Below are 21,776 nucleotides of genomic sequence, written 5' to 3' on the forward strand. Positions count from 1 at the left end.
GCATTGGTTAAGATCACGCCTATCCCAATAAACAACATATATTCTTAAAAGTTCCATAAATTAGGTTGGGCATTGCCAACAAGAAAAACCTTTTGTTTTTTCATTAAGCTGAATAAACTTCTTTATGAGTACTTCATAAATAGAAAAAATACAGGAAATAAGATTTCATCAGCAGATGTAAACACAGTTATAAGAAAATATCATACAGCTGATAAGTTTGTTTCAAGCCATGAAATAAGTTCTTTGTTCTCTAAATGGAATAAGCTATTAAGAATTGGAAAATTGACTGCTCTGATTTATGAAGAAGACAATAACTATAAAGTTTAAAATGAAGAAGCTAAGAAACATCAAGAAGAAATACATAAACTTGCAAGCAAACTTTCTTTTATATGGTTGAAAGATAATTGGGTTGAAAAAAAATTTTTGTATATATTGTTAAACCAAAAACTAAGTAAAAAGCCAACACTGCATCAAAAACAATATTAAAACTTAAATGATTATTTATTTTAAAAATTAAGTTTCATTTATCCATACATTTTGTGTTTAAATATTTTTATCATAAAGTCAATTAAAGTTGGTACTTTAATTGACTGTATGAAAAGTGTTTCATTTTGAAAAAAACTATACCATTGGCCTAATCGAAAGATAGCATGGTATATTTAGATGATGGGATCTTATGTAAAATAAGTCCTCTAACTCCAATTAATCACCACGGTGATTACTTCTTAGCAACAAAAGATTTTGAAAAAACTAATAAACTAATGAAGAAATGAGCTAAAAAGTCTTATAAGAAAGTTATAAGAAAGTTTTAGAAGAAGAAAGTTATTGTAAAACAACACGTATTTTTTTTTTTTAAATAACTCTCAAATATGCCTATACCCTACAACTATTACTCCTCTGTCTGATAAATAATTGAAATATGTTTACGTTATGTCATATAGAATTTTCGTAAACCCAGGGCTTTAATAATAATTGCGTCACAATCAATGCGTCAAAAGATTAGTTTTTGAGTTGGATTTTGCGGCTAAGCCTTAACTTCCCCATAGGTGTTTTTATACTTTTAGGTATTTAACAAGATAAAGATTTATTATAACAAAAAAACTTATGGGATATTTGCGGCTTCGAATGAAAACGAAGATCAAAAATGACAAAAAAAACATTTTTTGCATATTTTGAAGCATGATATTTAATCAAGGAAAAAAATTTTCTTTACCAATTTTATTAATTTTCGGTCTGAACTAGCCAATAAACAATAATCAAGTGAAAATACTCATTGTAAAGTATTTACTTTGTGTTTTTTTTTTCAAGTTTAAACATGTCTTCAACACCATTTGGTCAATATTTTGAAAAATTTAGTCAAACTTTGACATCTAATATCTAGAAAACCAATTAATTTTTTTTTTTTTAAATTTTCGAATTGAGCTTCTAGTATAAATAGCAACAAAATATTGAAAAATTAGCAATTTTGAAAGAGGTCACTCTAAAATTTTGGTGTTTTTGGCCGATTTTTACAGAAAGTCGCTCTTAATTACATAAAATGCATTTAAATTTCCCAAAGTGTTTTACGCGTAATAAAATGTTTACTAAAAGAGGTTTGCAAAGCAAAAAATGTCGGCTAAATGTCATTTTATTTTGTAAAATTACTTAAAAAAATGATGCTAAAAATCCCAACCCGCATAGAATTTCAGTAATTTACGGTGCCTCTGATCTACAACAATGCGTTGAACGTCTATCTATTTATACGTCCTTGGTCCTTATGAATAAAAGTCATTATAGAGAAAAACTAATAACTGTTAATTACTAACATTTACTAAAATTTGTTTATAAAACAAACAAAAATAATTTATAAAGTCTAACGGGTATAAAAATAAAATGTTTATTGTAGGAAATAAAAAGCAATAAAATATAGAGGCAAGTTTTTAAATTAAAAAAAAAAGAAAAAAGTAAGCAGCAATTTTATATTATCTAGTATAATGTTTAATACATTGTATCCTCCCAGCTGCTTGAGCTGAGAGGATACCATGGTTTTTGATATCATGAATAATTCATATTTATTCTGCGTATAGCCTGCAGTCGTGTCATCGCATACATTTTATAAGAGCACTGTTTGGATTTCCCAATCTTGACATAAACTTATCACATTTCGGACTGCAACAATACTCTCCTCCTAAAAAGAAAAAATAAATAAAACAAAATGAATACACACTAAGAGCATGTACAGGAGGCAAATACTGCAAAAAACGTAAAATACGGGTAAATTCATTTACGTATGCATTTTATGAATTCTTGCAACAAATTCAACTAAATCTATTTAATGTAGCTTCAAGACAGTTATTAGCTGCAAGACAGTTATCAGCTTATTTAAGATCTAACTGTATCTGATGTGTTAACAACAACTAACACGACAATTTAGTGTTGCCTTATTATTGATAATCTAAATATAAAAAAATTGAAAACTATAAAATTATAATAATAAAGTAGCAATACTATATGTAACGCAAATATTACTTTTTTATAATAAAAGCCTCCGAAAAAAAGCACACCTTGTAAAAAAGCTTTTCTTTATCAATTTTTATGCACCTATTTCGACTCGCTTTAATATAAAGTTAACAGTTGCTTGAGTTAACAACTGCCTGCCCTAACCAAACCCTCAAGCGATATAGCAGCACTCCGTTGCGAGTCAGGCTATAAGATAGTTGATGTAGCAGCACTCCATTGCAAGTCAGGCTATAAGGTAGTCGACGTAGCATCACTCTGTTGCGAGTCAGGCTATAAGATAGTCGATGTAGCAACACTCCCTTGTAGCAGCAGGCTAAAAGATAGTTGATGTAGCAACACTCCGCCCATGTTTTAAAAACATATTTTAATAAAACAAAAACGTTATTAATTAAAAAGACTTTCTAGTCTTTATTTTTGCGGTTTTTTAAAAAACGATAAAGTTTAATGTACTTCCGCATTAATTTAATTACTTTGACTTTTCGACGACAATAAAATGTAGCTTAATTGTTAAAGTCACAAAACTGTTGTCAAAAGAGACTTTTTACCATAAAAGTCTCTTTCGACAACGAGATATATAAATATATATAAATATATATAAATATATATATATATATATATATATATATATATATATATATATATATATATATATATATATATATATATATATATATATATATATATATATATATATATATATATATATATATATATATATATATATATATATATATATATATATAAGGATATATGTATATATATTTATATCAACCCTCGGAATTAGGGTCAGCATTCGGCAATGTCGACTAAAAGTGTTTCTATGTTTTATAGTAAGACCTTTGTATTAAATTTTATTTGCCAACTTGATGCCGACCGCTAAAAGAATGAGGTCCTCATTTTTCATAATTCCGAGGGTTGATATATATATATATATATATATATATATATATATATATATATATATATATATATACATATATTAAAAAAATGGTATTAAATTTATTATATGTTCAATATTTAATCATGCTTTTAATTTATTTTAAATAATTTTTAAGGTTACGCAAATGACAAAAGCGGGAGGAGCGACTCCACGGAAATTAGTTAAAAATGCTTTGAATGCTATCATGGAATACAGGCATTATTTTGCGATGGAAGAAAAGATAAAATAAAATTTATGAGCACTCCTTATTATAAATGCATAAAAGAAAATTTTACTGGAATATTTTTGTTAACAGTAAATAGCAGAACGTAAAAAAGTAGGACATTGCTCATTTTCTCCTATTCATTATTTGCAAATACATTCGCGGTCGTTTTTTATTTTTTAATTTAGTTTCTTTATGTGGGACTTTCCAAAACTAATAACAAGTATTTTAATATAAGTTTTTATTGTGGATGATTTTAGTTTGTTGACTTTTTGAAAATCAAATTTAAAAGCAAAGTTTCTTTACTTTGTTTTTGAATTTAATTGTTTTTTTTTTTGATTTTCTAAAACATGCTCTATGATTGACAGACAATTTTTTGATAAATTTTATTTATTTATAAACTATTGTTGGTGAGAAAGTTGGTTATGATGCAAGCAAGATGCGGTAGTGGTGTAGTGGTAGAGCGCTCGCTTCATAAGCGAGAGGTTCCGAGTTCAATCCCCACCACGTCCCTGGTAGTACCGCGCTCAACTTGTATCTCCGCGCAGCGGCCTTGTTCGTCAAGGTTCGTATTTCGAAGTTATAGAGTTGAGAGAGGGTTATGACCATAATTAAGTAGCCTCCTCATCTGTAGTGGCCTTCTGGGCCTTGGGGAGGTGAAATAACAAAAAAAAAAAAAAAAAAAAAAAAAGATCGAGGGTGCCATTGGCGACATGTTAAAACAAGCCAAAAATTAATGTTTTTGCTAGATTGTATTTATATATTAATATTGTCAAAAATATTACTCGTTTTATTTTTTTTTGTAATGATTTGTGTCAATACTGGGATTTAACTATTTATGAAGTAACCTTATTATTATCCTAATGAGGGTTGCCACTCCCGTTGAATAACAAAAACACGTGTATATTAAATTTAGGCTTTGTGGGAAAAAGACTTCATTTCTTATATCAAGGCTCCATTTTTTATAGTTGCTAGAAATGGAGTCGATATGAGAATGAGCAGAATAAAGTAAACGCTGAATGAACGGACAAAATTTAGACGTCCGTAAGATGAATAAAAGCGTCTATTGTGGACCGCCGAACGGACTGCTTTGGACGACCTTGGACCTACTCTATAGGTCCAAAATGGACGGACAAAAGTTGTTGCATTTGGTACGTCCAGTGGACGTCCATTTTAGATGTCCGAACGGACCGTTTTGGACGTCCTTGGACGTACTATGGACGTCCGTGTGATCATTGGGGCTAGGATCTATTATGGGCAAACATACGCCTACCAGTTTTGACATTTATACGTTAAATATTGATTTTATAAATTAGTTTTAAAAACAAGAAACAATATTTATGGTAAAAATTGAGTTATTGATAGTGTTGTGTACCTCAAATAAATGTCTTTCTACTGAATTAAAATCTAAGTTTTAAGTAAAATGTTGCGGAGAAAATTGTTTTATCTCACAACTAAAAAATGTGGAAATATAACAAAATAATTCTAACGCCGCGATATATCAACTTAATTTTCAACCATTTTTGAAAGGTAATTCTAATCAATTTTGAACATCATTTCGTGATTTTTCCCGCAATATTCCCAGAGTCAAGACTGCTATTTTCGATTCTAATACTTTAAAAATTTGAGGTGGCTATAATAATAAGCAAACTTTTGTCAAACTTTTTAACTTTTTAACTAACTATTTTAAAAATTTATATATCGGGTAAGTAAGACGTCGCACGACTTACTTACCCGATACAATTTCATTAGTAAGCTTCAAATACTTGCTTTTTGATTAAAAAATCCAAAAATAAATTGAAAACATAAATTACAAACAACTAAAAATTACGAAAATAGTTTAGCAATCATTAGTTCATGGCGAAAAAATAAAGGTTTTTCATAAAAACCGTACAAATGAAGTGGATTTCTAAAATTATAAAATTTTCAAAATAAAAGTTTTAATTATATAGTTTGTAATATGAAATTATAAGTATGTTGTAAAATAAAATAATTATTCCATTCTTACCAGCAACAAGCTACAATGGTAAATAAGTTAATTAACCATTGTATCTTGTTGCTTGCAAGGATGGAATAATTTTAGTGTTATAAGCTTCAAAACAGATCTCTGGATGAAATCCTGATTTAGATGAACAAATTTGACAAGCATATCTAGTTTTTAGTGGTTGACATACTGTTGATAGTTTTTCACTTGCAAAGCATACTCGACATATTTTGGATGGCCTTTATCTGTTGATTACAGCAGCTTTTTTAAGTAACGGATAGTGTGTATACTCCAATTATATTATTAATTTAGCTATTGTTATATTGCTAAAGTGTATAAACTTCATAATAAGTTGAAAGTAATTGCGCATCATTACTTTTAAAAATATTAGAGTGCTAAAAAAATTAAACGTATACCAAAACATAGAGATTCAGGTGTCCTCTTCTACCGGGTAGCCTTTTTCTACCACAACTTTTAGTCTTTTCCTTCCAGCTTTTAAACTTTTTTCATCGGTAGCATTATGAAATTAAATTGTAAAAGCTAGCCTACTGTTTTTTGGACTTGCAAGCACAAAGTCTAGCCGTGTGTTTATGTAGCTCATGTATAGCCACACAGTAATAAGTTAGCAATCGCTGTGCGATTTGCGGATAATCATTGTAATATCAGAGAAGGAGTTATAGAGATTTGCCAAATAACTGATAAAACAAGTAACGAAATAGCAAATTTTCTAATAGTTGTGTTACAACTTTTTCTTTGTTGTCTACATATTTATTTAACTCATTTTTTTTTTATTGATTTTACTCTCATTTACACTGTTTTGTTCGATACCAACGCAAACTCGTTCTCTCCTTTTTTCTGCTGTACCATATCCTCTGTTGGGTTCAATCAATATATCGGAATTCAAGATTTCATAATCTGTATCCTTACAACTACTTTTTTCGATTTCCTAAATTTTCTCTATAATCAAGATTCGTTTTAGGAGCCTGAAAAATTATTTGATGAAAATTTGGTGAAGGAGGATAGTTTCTGTCCTGAAAATCGACAAGGGTAGCTATATGAGGATTTACAACCACTTGTATATCTTCCTTTTAATACTCCAAATCCTAATCAAGTTCACTTTCATTGGCTGATAATTCACCAATGTCCATACCATCACTATTATACCATCAATGTCCATATCATCACTACTATCATCATAACTGATTTTTAAAATTTGACATAATTTGAATAAGTTCTTTTGTAAGAAGCCATTTTTAATAACGCTATATCTTTTGAACTAATAAGATGACAAATGGGATTTTTTTTCTGTATCTGTAAAAACTTAAGCTATACTTAGCTAAACCATGTGCAAATTGTGGAAGTTTTACTATCACAACGGGTCAAACCGTGTGCAAACTGTACAACCGCAATCTATGAGCAAATAAAACTGCAAACTGTGTACATATTGCAAAATTGTGACCCACACAGCGGATCACAAGTAAAATTGCATGGTCAGTTATGGCTCACTAAGCGAATACCAGAGACAGAACACAAAAAAATAAATAAAATGATAGAAATATACATATTCACACATTCAGGTAGTCTAAAATATGATAAAAATATTTTTGTAACAATTTTTCTTTATAATATATTGTATATTCGATCAAGTCTCAGCTTTTAATTGTAAAAACAACAAGAAAAAAAAATCACGCCAAGAAACGGAAACGGCCAATTATTTAAAAATACAGAACAGAAAACATGGATATTAACGGGTGTCCAATATAAAACAAAAAACCTAAACTCTTATACTTTGTTAATTTCCATTTTTATAACTGCAGGGTCTTTGTTGCTCTAGTGTGTTTTATTGCTTTAGGGTCTTTGTAGTGAGTGGATGAAAATTTTATCTCTGTGCAAATCTTACTTTTCTTATAACTAAAACATATTTGGGAAAAGACGCTAAATTATTTTAAAAAAACATTTTTGAAAGTGTCAGCAAACTGGTTTTGATTTGGTGGGTTTATAAACCACCAAATTTAAAATAAAGCAGAGAACAGAAAATAAACCAACTAAATCAAAATAAAGCAGTCATAGCATTTCAACATAATTAGTATTTTTTGAACGCGCAGAGAACCAGACGGTATTAATATTGAAAGTGGTATTACCGTATAATTCTATAATGATGTCCTTATTAGAAACAATATCTTTTGCTGAAAAAGCTGAAGCAATATACAATTTATGTAAAGTTTTTCTTTTTAATATTCATCATTAACGATATCATTTTAAAATTTAAGTTTATATAGAATTTATAATAGGTAAACAAATTCGTATAACTTAGTAACGTATGAAGTTGACTAATAACTTTATAGTCAAATAGTTAAGCGAATAGTTAAGTAAATAAGTTTAATTTATTACAAGCTAAAATGGTTGACATGACGTCATTCATAACAATGGTAAAGAGTGACATTATGAGTACTCAGTTCTAATCCAAACTTTAATACAGCTAAAAGGTTTTATAATTTCAATAGTATCTTATTATTTTAGTATGAAGAAAGTTTGTGTGGAGAGCAATATTGTTTAAAACCGATTATTTTCTGTTAATACTAGGCATATATGTTTAATCAGATTTTCAAGAAACTTTTTAATAACAGGTAAAACTCTAATTATCAAATATATAGATTGTCAAAACCAGGAATGCGGAGTTCCAAATAGGACTCCGGATTTAAAAGTCAAAAATTTATTTTTTAAATTTATTTCAATTTATATCTTAATATTTATTTAAAAAAAATATTTCTTCATTGTTTTCCTAGTGAAAAAAAAACGCTCGTCCCACATGATTTCTAAGGTGGTTCCGTGTGGCATTCATGGGTACCCACATGAAACCCATGTGGGACAAGTTTTTTTTTCAATGAGTTGATATCTAGGAGCTGCAAAAATGTAAATTAAAGTTTATAAATTACTTATAGGAAAAAAATTAAGACTTTCAGATCAGATAAACAACCAGTTTTTATCTATAATTGAAAACCATGTCTACCATTTTTAGAGTTCCTGGACAAAAACAGAGATATAAAGATTCCTTTTGTTCCGCATCCTTTATCAAAACATATTTTTTTAAACTTAACTAGTAAGAATAAATTTGATCGCTGTTTGAGCTTTTCTATTTGGTAAAATAATGTCAAATAGAAAAAGAAAAAACATACCGAGAATGTTGTTACAAGACTACTCTGAATAATAAAACTTAAAAATTAACAAGTTTTAAGAATAAATGATTCAACTTCAGCCGTTAAGCTCTTTATCTAAAGATGGAAAGAATTAAACTAGTCATTTTTTTAAGTACTTCTAGATTTTTTTTGTTTTTGATTTATTTATTAATTGTAAAGTGGCAATACATTTATTAATTAGTGGCATTTAATAAAGTGGCATTACATTTATTAATTGTAAAGTGGTGTTTAATTTTAGATTTATTTTTTATTTTTTGATTATACAAAGGTAATACTAAAAATCTTTGATGATTAGTAGTTACCGAGGTAATTGAAACTTTTTGTCTTTTTGTGGATTTTTTTATTGCGTTTGTGCTTTGAATACAGATTATGCATTCTTTTAACTAAACAGATTACTGCTATTGTTTATAATGCAAGCAGAGGTTATTAATGCATTTTTAAGGCTCTGGTTTCCACCAAGTGTTTTAACAATTTAATACCTTCAATTCACAAAAGATTTCTTAACTGTTAAGAGAGCTGGGTTTTTGATTTTAAGACATGGTTTTATTATTTTTTACCTCAATAAAAATAAAAAAAATTGATTTTTTTATTTAAATAAAATAATTTTTGATGAACTTTTAATATAATCTATAGTAATATGAAATAGGTTGACAGTGTTTTTTGTACATAATGCAGTGGTCAAACAGGTCAGAAGTATAATCAGAACTCTAAAAATCATTTCTTTTAACCTTACACCTCCAAAAAACTATCCACGCAATGCGATTGTATTAGGATTTTCTGGATATCTATTATATAAAGTTTAGATTGTATTAAGTTTTTTTTTTCCAATATTGTTATGTTATAATTTATTATTGACTGTTTGTCAAAACTAAAGATATTACTCTGAAATGGTTAAAAAATCTAGCTATATTTTTTCAGAAACAAAAATATTTAAAACATACTGAACAAAAACAAAAAAATGTCTGGAAGAAGATCTAACCCAGCGTGGTGTAAACTTGAAAAGCTTGAAACAAAAAGTGGCAAGGGATGTAAAACAAAATATGTAAGATATGGAAAAAAGAACTGCAGGGTCTGGTGGCAAGAAGGAGAAAGTACACTTAAAAAAATGTTGTCACGAAAACAATGCAGAAGGTGATATAATGTGTACTTAATAATAATTAATTTCTTTTGTAATTAGTATTATTTAATTCAAATTATTTTTTTAGAAATTGAATTTCAAACTACTTCTTCCAACATTCAATTTAATGTTACAAAGCAACCCTCAGAATAATCTGTTTTAGCAGAAAAATGTTATTTAAATGTATCAGCAAAAAAATAATAGACAGAAAATATAAATAATAATGGTCCAATAAATAAAAATACAAGTTCTGAGTTATTGTCACTAGTTGAACAAGTCTGAGTAAAAAAGCCTGAGCAGGTTGTAAGAATGATTTTTGCAACAAATTCATCATTTCAATTATGTTGATGTTGAGGCCAGGCTATAGTGTCCCAACAAGAAAGAACGTAGCTGACAAGCTCCTGAATAAAGTGTTTGATAAAGAAAAGGGTAACATTAAAGACGCTTTAAATATAGAGATTGTAAATATAGCACTGGATGGTTGGTCAAACTTTCACAAGGAGCCTATAATTTGTGTTACAGTCACAACTGAAACAAGTGATGTCTATTTAGCTGACACAATTGACACATCTGGAAGCTCGCACACTTCTGAATATCTTGAAGAACTAGCAGTTTCATCAATTAAAAATATAGAGCTTGAGTTTGGGTATCATGTAGGAAGCATTGTTACTGACAATGCAGCTAATGTATTAAAAATGAGGCATAATATTGAATCTCTATCAGATATTGATGTAGTTAAATATGGTTGCTCTGCACATTTAATGAGTTTCTTAGCACATGACCTAGAAATTGACAATGTTAAAGATCATATAGTAAATATTGTCAAATATTTTAGGAACCACCATTTTGCTTTGGCAGAATATAGAAAAGCTGGCGGAAAAAAACTTGCATTGCCTCAAGATACTCGCTGGAATACCATGTGTGACTGTCTAAAAGTGTATATTGCAAATTGGTCAACTCTGCTAAAAATCTGTGAGTCTAACCGGGCCATAATTGACACTACAGTGCAACAAAATGTCTCTAACTTAGTCATTAAGAGATCTGTAGAAGATCTACTTGCTTGCTTAGAATCTATTTGCTTTAAAAGCAGCGACACCATCCCATTTTCTGGCTAATCTTCTTCACCCTCATTACCAAGGTAGAATGTTGAATGAAATTGAAAAGATTACTGCGTTGGAATATGCCAATCTACAATACCCACATATTATTCCTTCTGTTATGAAATTTAGAGGAGAGTCATATCCATTCCTGGAACTTGAATTTAGCTTAGAAGTTTTAATAGCATTATCGCCTGTTCAGTGGTGAAGATCACACCGTGATAACATTGAAAGTAAAACATTAAATGCAATTTTGCAATTGATAACTGCGGTAGCTTCATCTTCAGGAGTTAAACGTGTGTTCTCCTTTTACGACTTGGTACATTCAAAACTGAGAAAAAGATTAGGTACGAGATTGGGTACGAAAAAAGCTGCTATGCTTGAGTTTTTCTTCAGTTAATCAGCAGAAAATTATTCTCTTTGATGTTGATGATTAATTTGAATGCTACACACAGGAGAAAAATTTTTTAGTTTTAATTGATAATTATGTTTATTGATTTGTTTTGTGCACTGTAGCCAGTGGTGGATCTATATATGGGCTAATAGGGCTAAAGCCCGGGGCCCCGACCAGTAAGGGGCCCGTATAAAAAAAGAGAAATTTTACATATTATCGTGAATATTCATTTATCAAATGTAAAAGTGGTTAAATAATTAATTATTTCAAACATAAGTAAGTGTATGTGAAAATTCAAGCGAACGAAAACTAAATTTTTAGAATAGAGAATAAAAATTGTATTGGCATTGTTATCGCTACCATGATGTTCAAATGCTTTTGTATTGAAAAATTGTTAAGTGTCTTTGCTAGCTTTTGTAAAAATAGTGCACCTGCGACTCAGCTTTGAATGATTAAGTTTATTTTTGTGCAAATTCCACTGATTATTTTTCATTCGCTCGGTATTAAAATTATAACATATTAAATAAAATTTATATAAATTTTATTTCTATATAGGTTTAACGATGACGGGTCGTAAATATAAAAGTGGGTGTCAAAAAAGAAAATTAGCAGAACAGAAGCAAGACGTAATAAAAAAATGTAAAACATTAACCAACTTCTTTTCAATCCAATCCCAGATCGACGAAACATCTTCAGCTCAAATTAAAGATAAAAATAATGATCAAAATGTTTCAATATTTGAATCATCAGAAATTCAAACATCCCCATACATCGTTGAACTGCCCTCCGAAGATAATTTTTGTGATTTGGGCACATGGCCGGGTATATTATATAGCGATTTCCTTAATTTTTGTTTAACCAAAGATACGACATATTTTCAAAATAAGGGTTTCCATAAACGTGATTATGCAGCTTCGTGCAGAATTTCAAAAACACAAAATCGATATTTTTCCAAAAAAACTATTTAAAAAACGGCTTAAAAATGCACAGCCAGTGTCAAGAAATTGGATATGTTATTCGAAAAGCACAGGAAACATATATTGTTTAATGTGGAAACTATTTTCTATAAACGTACAAGCATTTTCCAAAGGGTTCTCTGATTGGAAACATGGAGAGGAATTTGTCATACTCCACGAAAATTCTACGCCGCACAAGAACGCCATTATAAATTGGACAACGCGAAAAGAAAGGAAAAATACAATCGATAAACAATTAATGCAAGAATTAGAGCAGGAATCAGATAAATTTTATAAAATTTTGAAGCGTATTGTTGCTGTTGTTAAGTTTTTGAGTAAACGAGGTTTAGCATTTCGTGGAAACAAAGAAACATTTAGTGTTCCAAATAATGGCAATTTTATGGGCTGTTTGGAATTGATTGCTGAATTCGATCCGTTTCTTAAAGAGCACATACAGAAATGTTCAGGAAAAAAACACTCTGTTTCTTACCTAACCAAAACTGTGTATGAAGAAATTATTACATTAATGGCGAAGGAAGTAACAAAAACAATTATAGAGGAAGTCAATTCGACAAAATATTATTCGATTGTTGTTGATTCAACCCTGGATGTGGCGCATGTTGATCAACTCGCTAATATATTAAGATATTGCTATCAAGGTGATGTATTCGAGCGATTTTTAGCAATTACCCCAATCACTTCACATACTGGAAAACCTCTACTAAATGTAGTCAAAACAATATTAGATACAAATAATTTGTCCATCAAAAATTGTCGCGGCCAATCATACGACAATTCCGCCAACATGTCAGGCCAATATAACGGCTTAAGGGCACTACTGCAGAGAGAAAATCAGTTGGCAGTATATACACCGTGTGCAGCACATAGTTTAAATCTCATAGGGATAGAAGCCGCAAAAGTTGTGCATGAAGTTGTAATATTTTTCGGTACAATTCAGCAATTAATTGTGTTTTTTTCAAGTTCTACTAAAAAATGGAATGCAATTACCGACGCTTTAAAATTAAATGAGAAAACGCACACCCTAAAAAAATTTAGACAAAACCAGATGGTGCAGCCATTATGAAGCTGTTAAAGCTTTAAAAAATAATTATGAAGAAATTTTAACAGTTTTAAAATCAATTGCAAACGATGACCAAGAAAAAATGGACCAAAGAGAAGAAGCGAAGACATTATTTTCAAAAATGACTTCATTGGAAAATGGAATTTTGGTTATTTTTTGGGAACAAATTCTGGAAAGAATTAATAAAGTAAATAAAAAATTACAGACAGCCGGACTAGATTTGTTAGACGCTTCCGCTCTTCTTTCATCACTTGAAGGATTCATTAAAGAAAAAAGAAACAATATCGACACCGAATTGACCCAATACGAGATATTAGCAAAAACTTTGACTAATTACCTTAGTTCGGTATATTAAGATAAAAGAAAAAGAATACTAAGATACTCAGGCGGTACAACAGGGTGTGGGAGCAACTTAACAGGGAAAAACAAATTTAAAATTGAAATCTTAAATGTCGTTTTGGACAAATTTCAATATGAATTTCAAAAAAGAAAAAAAATATACAAGGAAAATTCTGAGAGTTTTAAATTCTTATTTGATATTGGAAACAAGAAAACAAAAATAATAGATGAATCCAGTATGCAGAATGCATGTAAGTTTTATAAAGAGGATATTGAAGATTTTGTCACGCTGAAAAACGAATGCATTCATTTTAAAAATATATTAACATAATTGTAGTTAACGAGCAAAGCCAAATTAATTGTGCTGAAATTTTAAAAATAATTTATGACAAACACCTTATCGATACTTTTCCGAATTTGTAAACAGTAATGAAAATATTCCTTACAATGCCTATAACGAATTGTGAAGCAGAAAGATCATTTTCCAGAATGAGCTATATTAAAAATAAGCAAAGAAATACAATGAGTGATGACAGATTGGCTGATTTAATGCTTCTATCCATAGAACATAAAATTACAAAGTCATTAAACTACGATGAGGTTATAAAGGAATATGCCCTAATAAAGGTTCGAAAACTGCGTCATTAAAAATCTTAAAATTAAATAACTTGTTTTTGTTATGAATTTATTATGCTTAAATATTTACGATATTTGTGATTGTTAGTGAATAGGAATAATAATAATAAAAACAATTAATCTTTAATATTGTCTTTCATTTTATTTAAATAACCGAAAATCAATTAATCGCATAATCAATTAGAAATCTTAATATTCGTGTAGGGCTAGGGCCCCTTGCTATTTTTAAGCCCTGGGCCCCCAAAAAGCTTGATCCGCCACTGACTGTAGCATTACCTGTTTTATTTAATTTTATTTTATACTTTGAGTCATTAATTCTATGAACACATAGTTTTGCTATACTTAATTAGTTTGTTTTGAAATATGGCAAAAATAAATTTTTATTATTCAAAAATCAAACATAAAAGAAAAACTTGATTTAAATCATTAGTCATTCAAAAATATCTTTTGATTTAAATCTTGATTTAAATCACTGATTTAAATCGATGTGATTTAAATAGGCCAACCCTGTTCACAACTTTATTTTTAAAATTGCGTTGTATCTTAGGCTTACCATTTGGAATGCATATAACTTTATTTTGTGGCTTTTTATCATCTTGAAAACTTCTTTAAATATATTTCTACTATCGATAGTATTACTACTATTGGCTTGTGCTGTTTCTCTGCAATAGATTAAAAAAAAGTTTTTCCATGTAATAAATATAGATCTTCGCTTCTTTTTCTATTTTTTGATTGCCATTAAGCAAATGAAGTTTTTTCTAAAGCCATTATTATATTTATATCTGATTATATTTATATCCGATGATGTTTATATATATTTTTATTATTTTTATTTTGTTATTTATGTGCATCAAGAAGACCTAACAGTCTTGTCACAGAGCACCACGGAAGTGCATTTAACTAGGAAATTCATGCCTCCTTCCTTACCGTGACGCGAAAATATGTCCAGAGTTAGTTTCGAACCTAGATCTCCTGCTTCTAAAGCAAGCGCTCTAACCACTGCGCCATGGTTGCTTTAATGTTTACATCTGATCATATTTATATCCGATGACGTTTAATCATACTGATATCTGTTGATATTTTCGTTGGCTTGTTTGGAGTTACCAAGCCATTCTTTAAGTCTTTATAAAGTTGCTTTATCCCTAAGACAATTGACATTAATTAAACATCATCATACCATTGTGCAATATTACTTCATATCATGTTGCGATCTATCACTCCTCTCTAAGATTTTTTGTACTGAGTTTTCTTCATCTAAACCATGTTTTGCAGTAAGAATGGCTCCGTATCAAAACCTTTTTAAATCTTTAAACAAATTTACTTAATAATTTAAAAGTTGTCATCTTCTTAAACTGCAAAAGTTAATTGACGATGGCATCTCTTTGATGAGAGCATATATTCTTATGTAGTTCACTGTTATTACTAAATGTTATCACTCGATTGTATGGTTAAAAAAAAAACTCACAAATATCTCTTGATACCATTTTATGTTAAAAAAAAAAAAAGTTCAACAAGTGTTAAAAGCGCGTATGTTTTTTATTTCAAGTCAAAATAATTATAACGAAGAGAGGTTTGTTCTAAGAAACTGCGTTAAAATTTAAAGGGTAAACCAGACTGTATTATCCGCCACATATATAACAGAAAATAGCCACAAAACCTTTTGAATAAACATGTTTAAAAGTAGGTTTCTTTGTGCCATGTTAAAGTTGGCTGAAAATAGAGGACAAAATATGTCATTGATCCAAATATAACTCCTCTCACATTGTTTATCATTCAATTATTTATTTGTAAAGTTCTACAAGTTGAAATAGGTACTCTTTTTGGACATATCAACCATTCAAATAATTAGGGAAAACACAACCTCAGACTGTTTTAAACTAAATAGTTTTAAACTTAACTCTTCGCAATAACATCGCCACATAAAACAATTAAAAAAATCTACTGATAGGCTGGTATAACAAATAAAGTTTTTCCCAAATACTTTTAATGCTAATTTTATTTTATTTCTGGCCATCCATTATACTAAATAAAACTCAATATATAAAAGATGTTTTAGTAACATTACAAAAATATAATTGAATATTGTTGAATATAATTGAATTTATTTAATACCTTAGCAAGTTAAGAAAGTAACAGCAAAAAATTACATAAAATACATAATAAATTTTATCAAACCTGAAGCTCTTTTATTTGGACTTTCAAAAAGAGTTTCAACAAAACTTGAGATCAAATGTTCAATATCTAAAATTGAAATTTAATTAATTGTAAAAAAGAAAATCACAAAACAATGAGAATTTCATTTGATTCAAATTTGGTTTCGTGAAACTGCATAGTTTTCCTTTATAAAAATGCTCAGAAATGTTATTAAAATCTAAAGTAACTTAATTATCTATACATTCTCAGCTTGGCTTTAGTTACGGTTTATTTTATGGTTAAAGTCATATGACTTTAACCATAAACTAAAGCCGAACTGATTGTGTGAAACTAAACTAAAGCCGAACTGATTAGGTGAAACTAAAATAAATCAAATAATAACTTTTGAATGATACAAAAAGAAATAAAAACTTCGAAAATTTTTATTACCGTTATTTTGAATTTATAGTCAAATAAAAATCCTAAACTAGTACTGAAAAATTAATGGTAAACTATGTCACTGTGAAATAAAACGCAATTATAAAGTACATTACATTATTTATTAATTAGGGCATAAAAAATCATTTTTTTATAGTTTTCGTTGTCTATAATATAATGAAATGAAAATTTTTCTCAGATCTTTAAAGTAATAATATCATGTACATTTAAAAAGTTGCAATTTCATAATAAACATTTATTTCAAGTGTATACCTCTTCTTCGTTGCAAAATGCATTGCGGAGAGTCGGAACTCATTCTAAAGCTTGCTAACAATTTTTTGATAGTATTAACTTGACATAAATCAATTTTCTCTTTTTGAAAAATTGAAACATCTAAAAGAGAAAAAAATATATTATTAATAAACGCTTCTTGGGTTCAATTTCCGTTGTTAAAGTTTTTTGTCGGAGGGCATGTTGAATTATTTTTGTTTTTCATTTTCAAAAACAATTTTCAATGCAAAGAGTTTTTGTTTTTGTAAATAAAAAGTTATAAAAATTGAAAACTATTAAAGTAATAAATTAAAATAGCATTCAAAAGACAAACTTTTAAAAAATCGTTGGAAGACTCTCAGACTTATGGCAATTTAGTTGTTTACGATTTAATAGCATATTATATTTATCAATTTATCAAACATTCTTATCGATTAATCGCGTATTTATCGATTTTTAAGAAGAAAAAAAATAATGGTTCAAAACTACTATATGCCATTTGGTTTTCTAAAGGATTATTTGTAAAATGCCTTTCGAGTTGAATTGATTAGAAATAAAGAAATATTTTATAACTAATTTATTTTCTGGAAAAATACAAAACCCCGTGCAACATAAACTGTAAAAATAAATTATAGATTTTTCTATTAAAAATGAGCTTATTGAAATATAGGAATAAAAAGTAAATAGAAAAGTCATTGAACAAGTATGAGAAACCAACAATCTATCGATGTTTGATATGATATTATTTCAATCCACTCAACTTGCTCTCAATAATGAAATGAAGGTTCCAAATGGCTTTTTGACGAATATGGATTCGACCCATTTTGTCATGGGATCTGATTTTGACAAAGACAAAAAAAATACGAAAAAATTAAAAAATGCAAAAAAATTAATTAAACGCCTTCACAGCAAACATTAAATAATGTTTGCTGTGAAGACGAGTAAACTACCCATGAAATCAAAGAGTTTCGGTTTACTTAAGTTAATTTCACGGAAATGACCAATTCTTGATTTTAAGGTATTACTCTTTTTGTTTTAGAAGGTTTTAAACAAAAGTAACCAGGCGTAACTTTTTAAAAAGTTTTTCCAGCTGAATAACTGCTAGCAAAGTCCTATCAAACTTGTTTAATAAAAATCTCTAAAAAATGACTCTATGCCTCACACACCTGCTAATTATAACATCTCAAGGAGAACAGTACAATCTCTTGAGAGTGTTTGCAAAGAAAACCTGTTTAAAGATTGACGAGGTAGAAATTTATGAGTTCTAAACAAATTTCATCATTCAGTTGTTGCTCCTCTGTTTACCTCTCATAAAAGTTTTAGTTAATATTGAGTCTTCTGTTTTACACATTATATTAGAAATGGTGTTAAATTAATAAATATTGTTACGGCTACATTGCCTGTTTAGCTTTTCTTTATCTAAGAAAAAAGGTCAAATGTGAAATGGAAAGCTGGTGAAATGTGGAAGCTGTTCCTTATTTAAAAACGCACAACAAAGCTGAAAGGAAACTTGTGAAGTCAGTAAAGTATGTTTATGTCATCAATTTTATTTTGGAAAAAAAAAATTGAGTTTCGTTACTAAAAAAAAAAGATCTTCGATTTATTAAAAGGAAGATCTTCATTTATGAATTATTATTATTTTATGGTTGTGTAACATGTAAATTTTTTTTCATTTCAGGTGCCAGTTCTGTTCTCAGCTTTACGAATTTTTGTCGAATTTAATTTATCTCCGTTAAGTCGCATTAGCATTACGGTTAAAATGTAAAATTTTGTTTCTGGTTAAAAAAAATAAATCTACCATCTAAATAAAATATAGTATATAAATAATACCAACTTATTGTTTTAACAATAACTCTACAAAAAGAACTTATAAACCTACAAATAATGAAACTTTTTTTGTGTTTTGTTTACAAAAGTATTAAACATCTTTTTAATTATTTGTTTTATAAAAAGATAAAGTTTTTACTATTTTATCCTTGCTTTTGGTCATAAAATTTTATTGAATTTCGTTTTTATCAACAACAAACATTCAACCATTTTATTTTCAAATTATATTAAAAAATATAATTTGAAAATAAAACGTTTGAATGTTAAAAAATTAAAAATATTTTTAAAATATAAACGTATTTCATTGACTTATTAACCTGATATCGTTTTTTAAAATTGTATGACGTTGAAGATAGAATAAAGATAACAGAAAAATCTTTAAACCATTAATCTTAAAAATCATTAAACTAAGTTTGATAATTATATTAAAGAGGATTTTTGCGAGACGGTAGTGTTGTAAAAACCCATCATAGGCAAAATAAAGTTAACTTTTTATTTAAGTACATAACAAAAACAAAATGTAATTACATCCAGGGCCGTCCCGAAGAGACCTTAAGTGAAGGAGAGGGGGGGGGGGGGGGGTAGGGTAAGGTGACGTATCATTTTTTTGCCGTAGGCGTAGAAAATCTTTTTCGCCGACTAGGAACTTTAAAAAAAAAATTAAAGAAAGGGCTCGTTGGCTTACATTTGCCGACAGCCAACTACAAATCAAATTTCGCCAACTCCAGTGTCCAAATTTGCCGACTAATTAATTTTCTAGGGGGGCTAAACATCTCTCTATGCCCCCACCCACTTCGAAACGGCGCTGATTACATATTATTTATAAGATGCTATTGGTTTGTGAATTTTAGCAAAATAACAGAATGAGTGGAAATGAAAATTTAAGTATGTTGCAAAAAAATGTATTTGTATGTAAACTTTTTTTTTAATTTTTTTAAATTTTAAATTTTTTCCAAATGATGGTTTTGGAAAACTTGATTTCGAAAACTCAAACTTTGATTCTCTTGGTAACAATCTGGTTAATAATTTTGCTGAAAAAAAATACGTAAACACTTTTTAAAATACTCAAATGAATTGAATAAAAATATTATTTTTTGAATCTATTGCAGTTAAAATTAAAAGATAAATTCTTTTCCTACTCTTACACATAAAAAAGCATTAAAAATATTGTGAAATTTAAAGATGTTTTAGATATCTCGTTTTACGTCATATCATTGTCAGAGACTTGGCACGATTCAGAAAGTCCGTTTGTATCGAATTTATAATACAGTTAGTCAAATTACAAACTAATTAGCCTTTTACAAACAATAGGCGGAGAACTAGATGTTTACATACTTCAAAAGTACTTTAGTTAAAAAGCAACTATATAAAGAAAATAAGGGGTACCCAGTGGGCACGGTACGTTTTTAAAACGTTTTTTAGACGTTTTAAAAACGTACTGTGCCCACTGGGTATGAAAGTCTTACTTAAATTGTAATAGTAGATTTGAAAATGATGAAAATATGTTTATTTTATTTGAACAAATAGCTTTTAACTAAATCGTTTAATTTTTTAAACATTTATTAAGGGGTCTTCTTTGGGTCCCGGTCTGTTTTTTAAAATCTTTGATTTATTGATATTAATAATGTTAAATTTTTATGTAATTTATTTTATTTACAAACAACAAAACATATTGTAATAAAATACAAAATTAAAAACTTTGTTTTAAGTAAAGTTTGTTTTAAAATTGGTTTAACAATGTTTGTATTAGATGATAAATTAGGCTTTAATCTTTTTAAAGAACAAATAACTCAAATACTTTGAAAGTTATATAAGTTTTAGTGACATCCCCTTGGTGATCATTTTTGTAAAATAAAAAGAAGCCACATGTCCACTTTAAAAAAGGACGTATGAATCACAGTGATAAAGTTTAGTTAAATATCTTCAATTGGAGCCGACTCATCATGTACGCTATTAAAAATTTTTTACAAATTAATCTTTACAAATTAATAAAAAAAGTTGCTAATAATTTGATCTGTTTTTGCTTGTTTGAAATAGAAGTACAGCAGAATGAAGCGTTCCAACTCAAATTATTTTTTTTAAACCAGATTTTTAAAAAAATTTTTACGATGCTTTCGATAAGTCAAAAGCATAGTATCGCTCTTAAAAAATCTAAAGTTTCTACAATGTAGAATCTAATCATGGCAAAACATTTATATAAAGTAAATTTTATAAATGAAATCTATGGTCATTTTAATGCCCAAAAAGTAAGTACTGAAAAGTTTTTTTCTTATGATTCTTTCTTAAGTAGGGGAAAGGGGCTTCCCTCAAAAAAAATTTAAAAAACATTTCGTAAAATTTTAAACTTACGTTATTATAAACGCTTCAATAAATTGAACATTTAAAGAAATCTAAACTTTTTGATTGTTTCAATTATAAACTATTAAATTGTCAGTAAAGCTTAATTGTGCTTTATATTACATACATAAATTACACCATCCTCCCAATCCAAAATCTTGATTAGTCCTCGCTTTTCTTAGGATTGTAATTAAATATTAGATGTGGCTTTGAAAATAAAAAAGTTGTTTTGACTTACCACTTGTCTTCATGGAGTTTGTCATCAATGCAAAGAAGCATCCTGCAAAACGATTCATTAATACAATTTAATATAACTTTTAATTATGTCT

The 21,776-nt window shown here is 28.5% G+C and overlaps 1 protein-coding gene across 2 annotated transcripts in view; it reads right to left on the minus strand.

Annotated features, from left to right (window-relative positions):
• Window positions 1–1,944: 1,944 nt before the first annotated feature.
• LOC136082264 (uncharacterized) overlaps window positions 1,945–21,776 on the minus strand; it is a 31,002-nt gene continuing 11,170 nt past the window's right edge. For both annotated transcript variants that reach the window (XM_065800878.1, XM_065800877.1), the window contains exons 2-5: window positions 21,686–21,727; window positions 17,287–17,406; window positions 16,618–16,683; window positions 1,945–2,167 (exon numbers count right to left, since the gene is read on the minus strand). In XM_065800878.1, coding sequence (XP_065656950.1) covers window positions 2,079–2,167; window positions 16,618–16,683; window positions 17,287–17,406; window positions 21,686–21,710 — 300 coding nt within the window. In that variant the 5' untranslated portion in view covers window positions 21,711–21,727 and the 3' untranslated portion in view covers window positions 1,945–2,078. The remainder of the gene's footprint in view (window positions 2,168–16,617; window positions 16,684–17,286; window positions 17,407–21,685; window positions 21,728–21,776) is intronic.

This window comes from Hydra vulgaris, chromosome 07 (assembly GCF_038396675.1).
Source record: "Hydra vulgaris chromosome 07, alternate assembly HydraT2T_AEP".
NCBI classification, from domain to species: Eukaryota; Metazoa; Cnidaria; class Hydrozoa; order Anthoathecata; family Hydridae; genus Hydra; species Hydra vulgaris.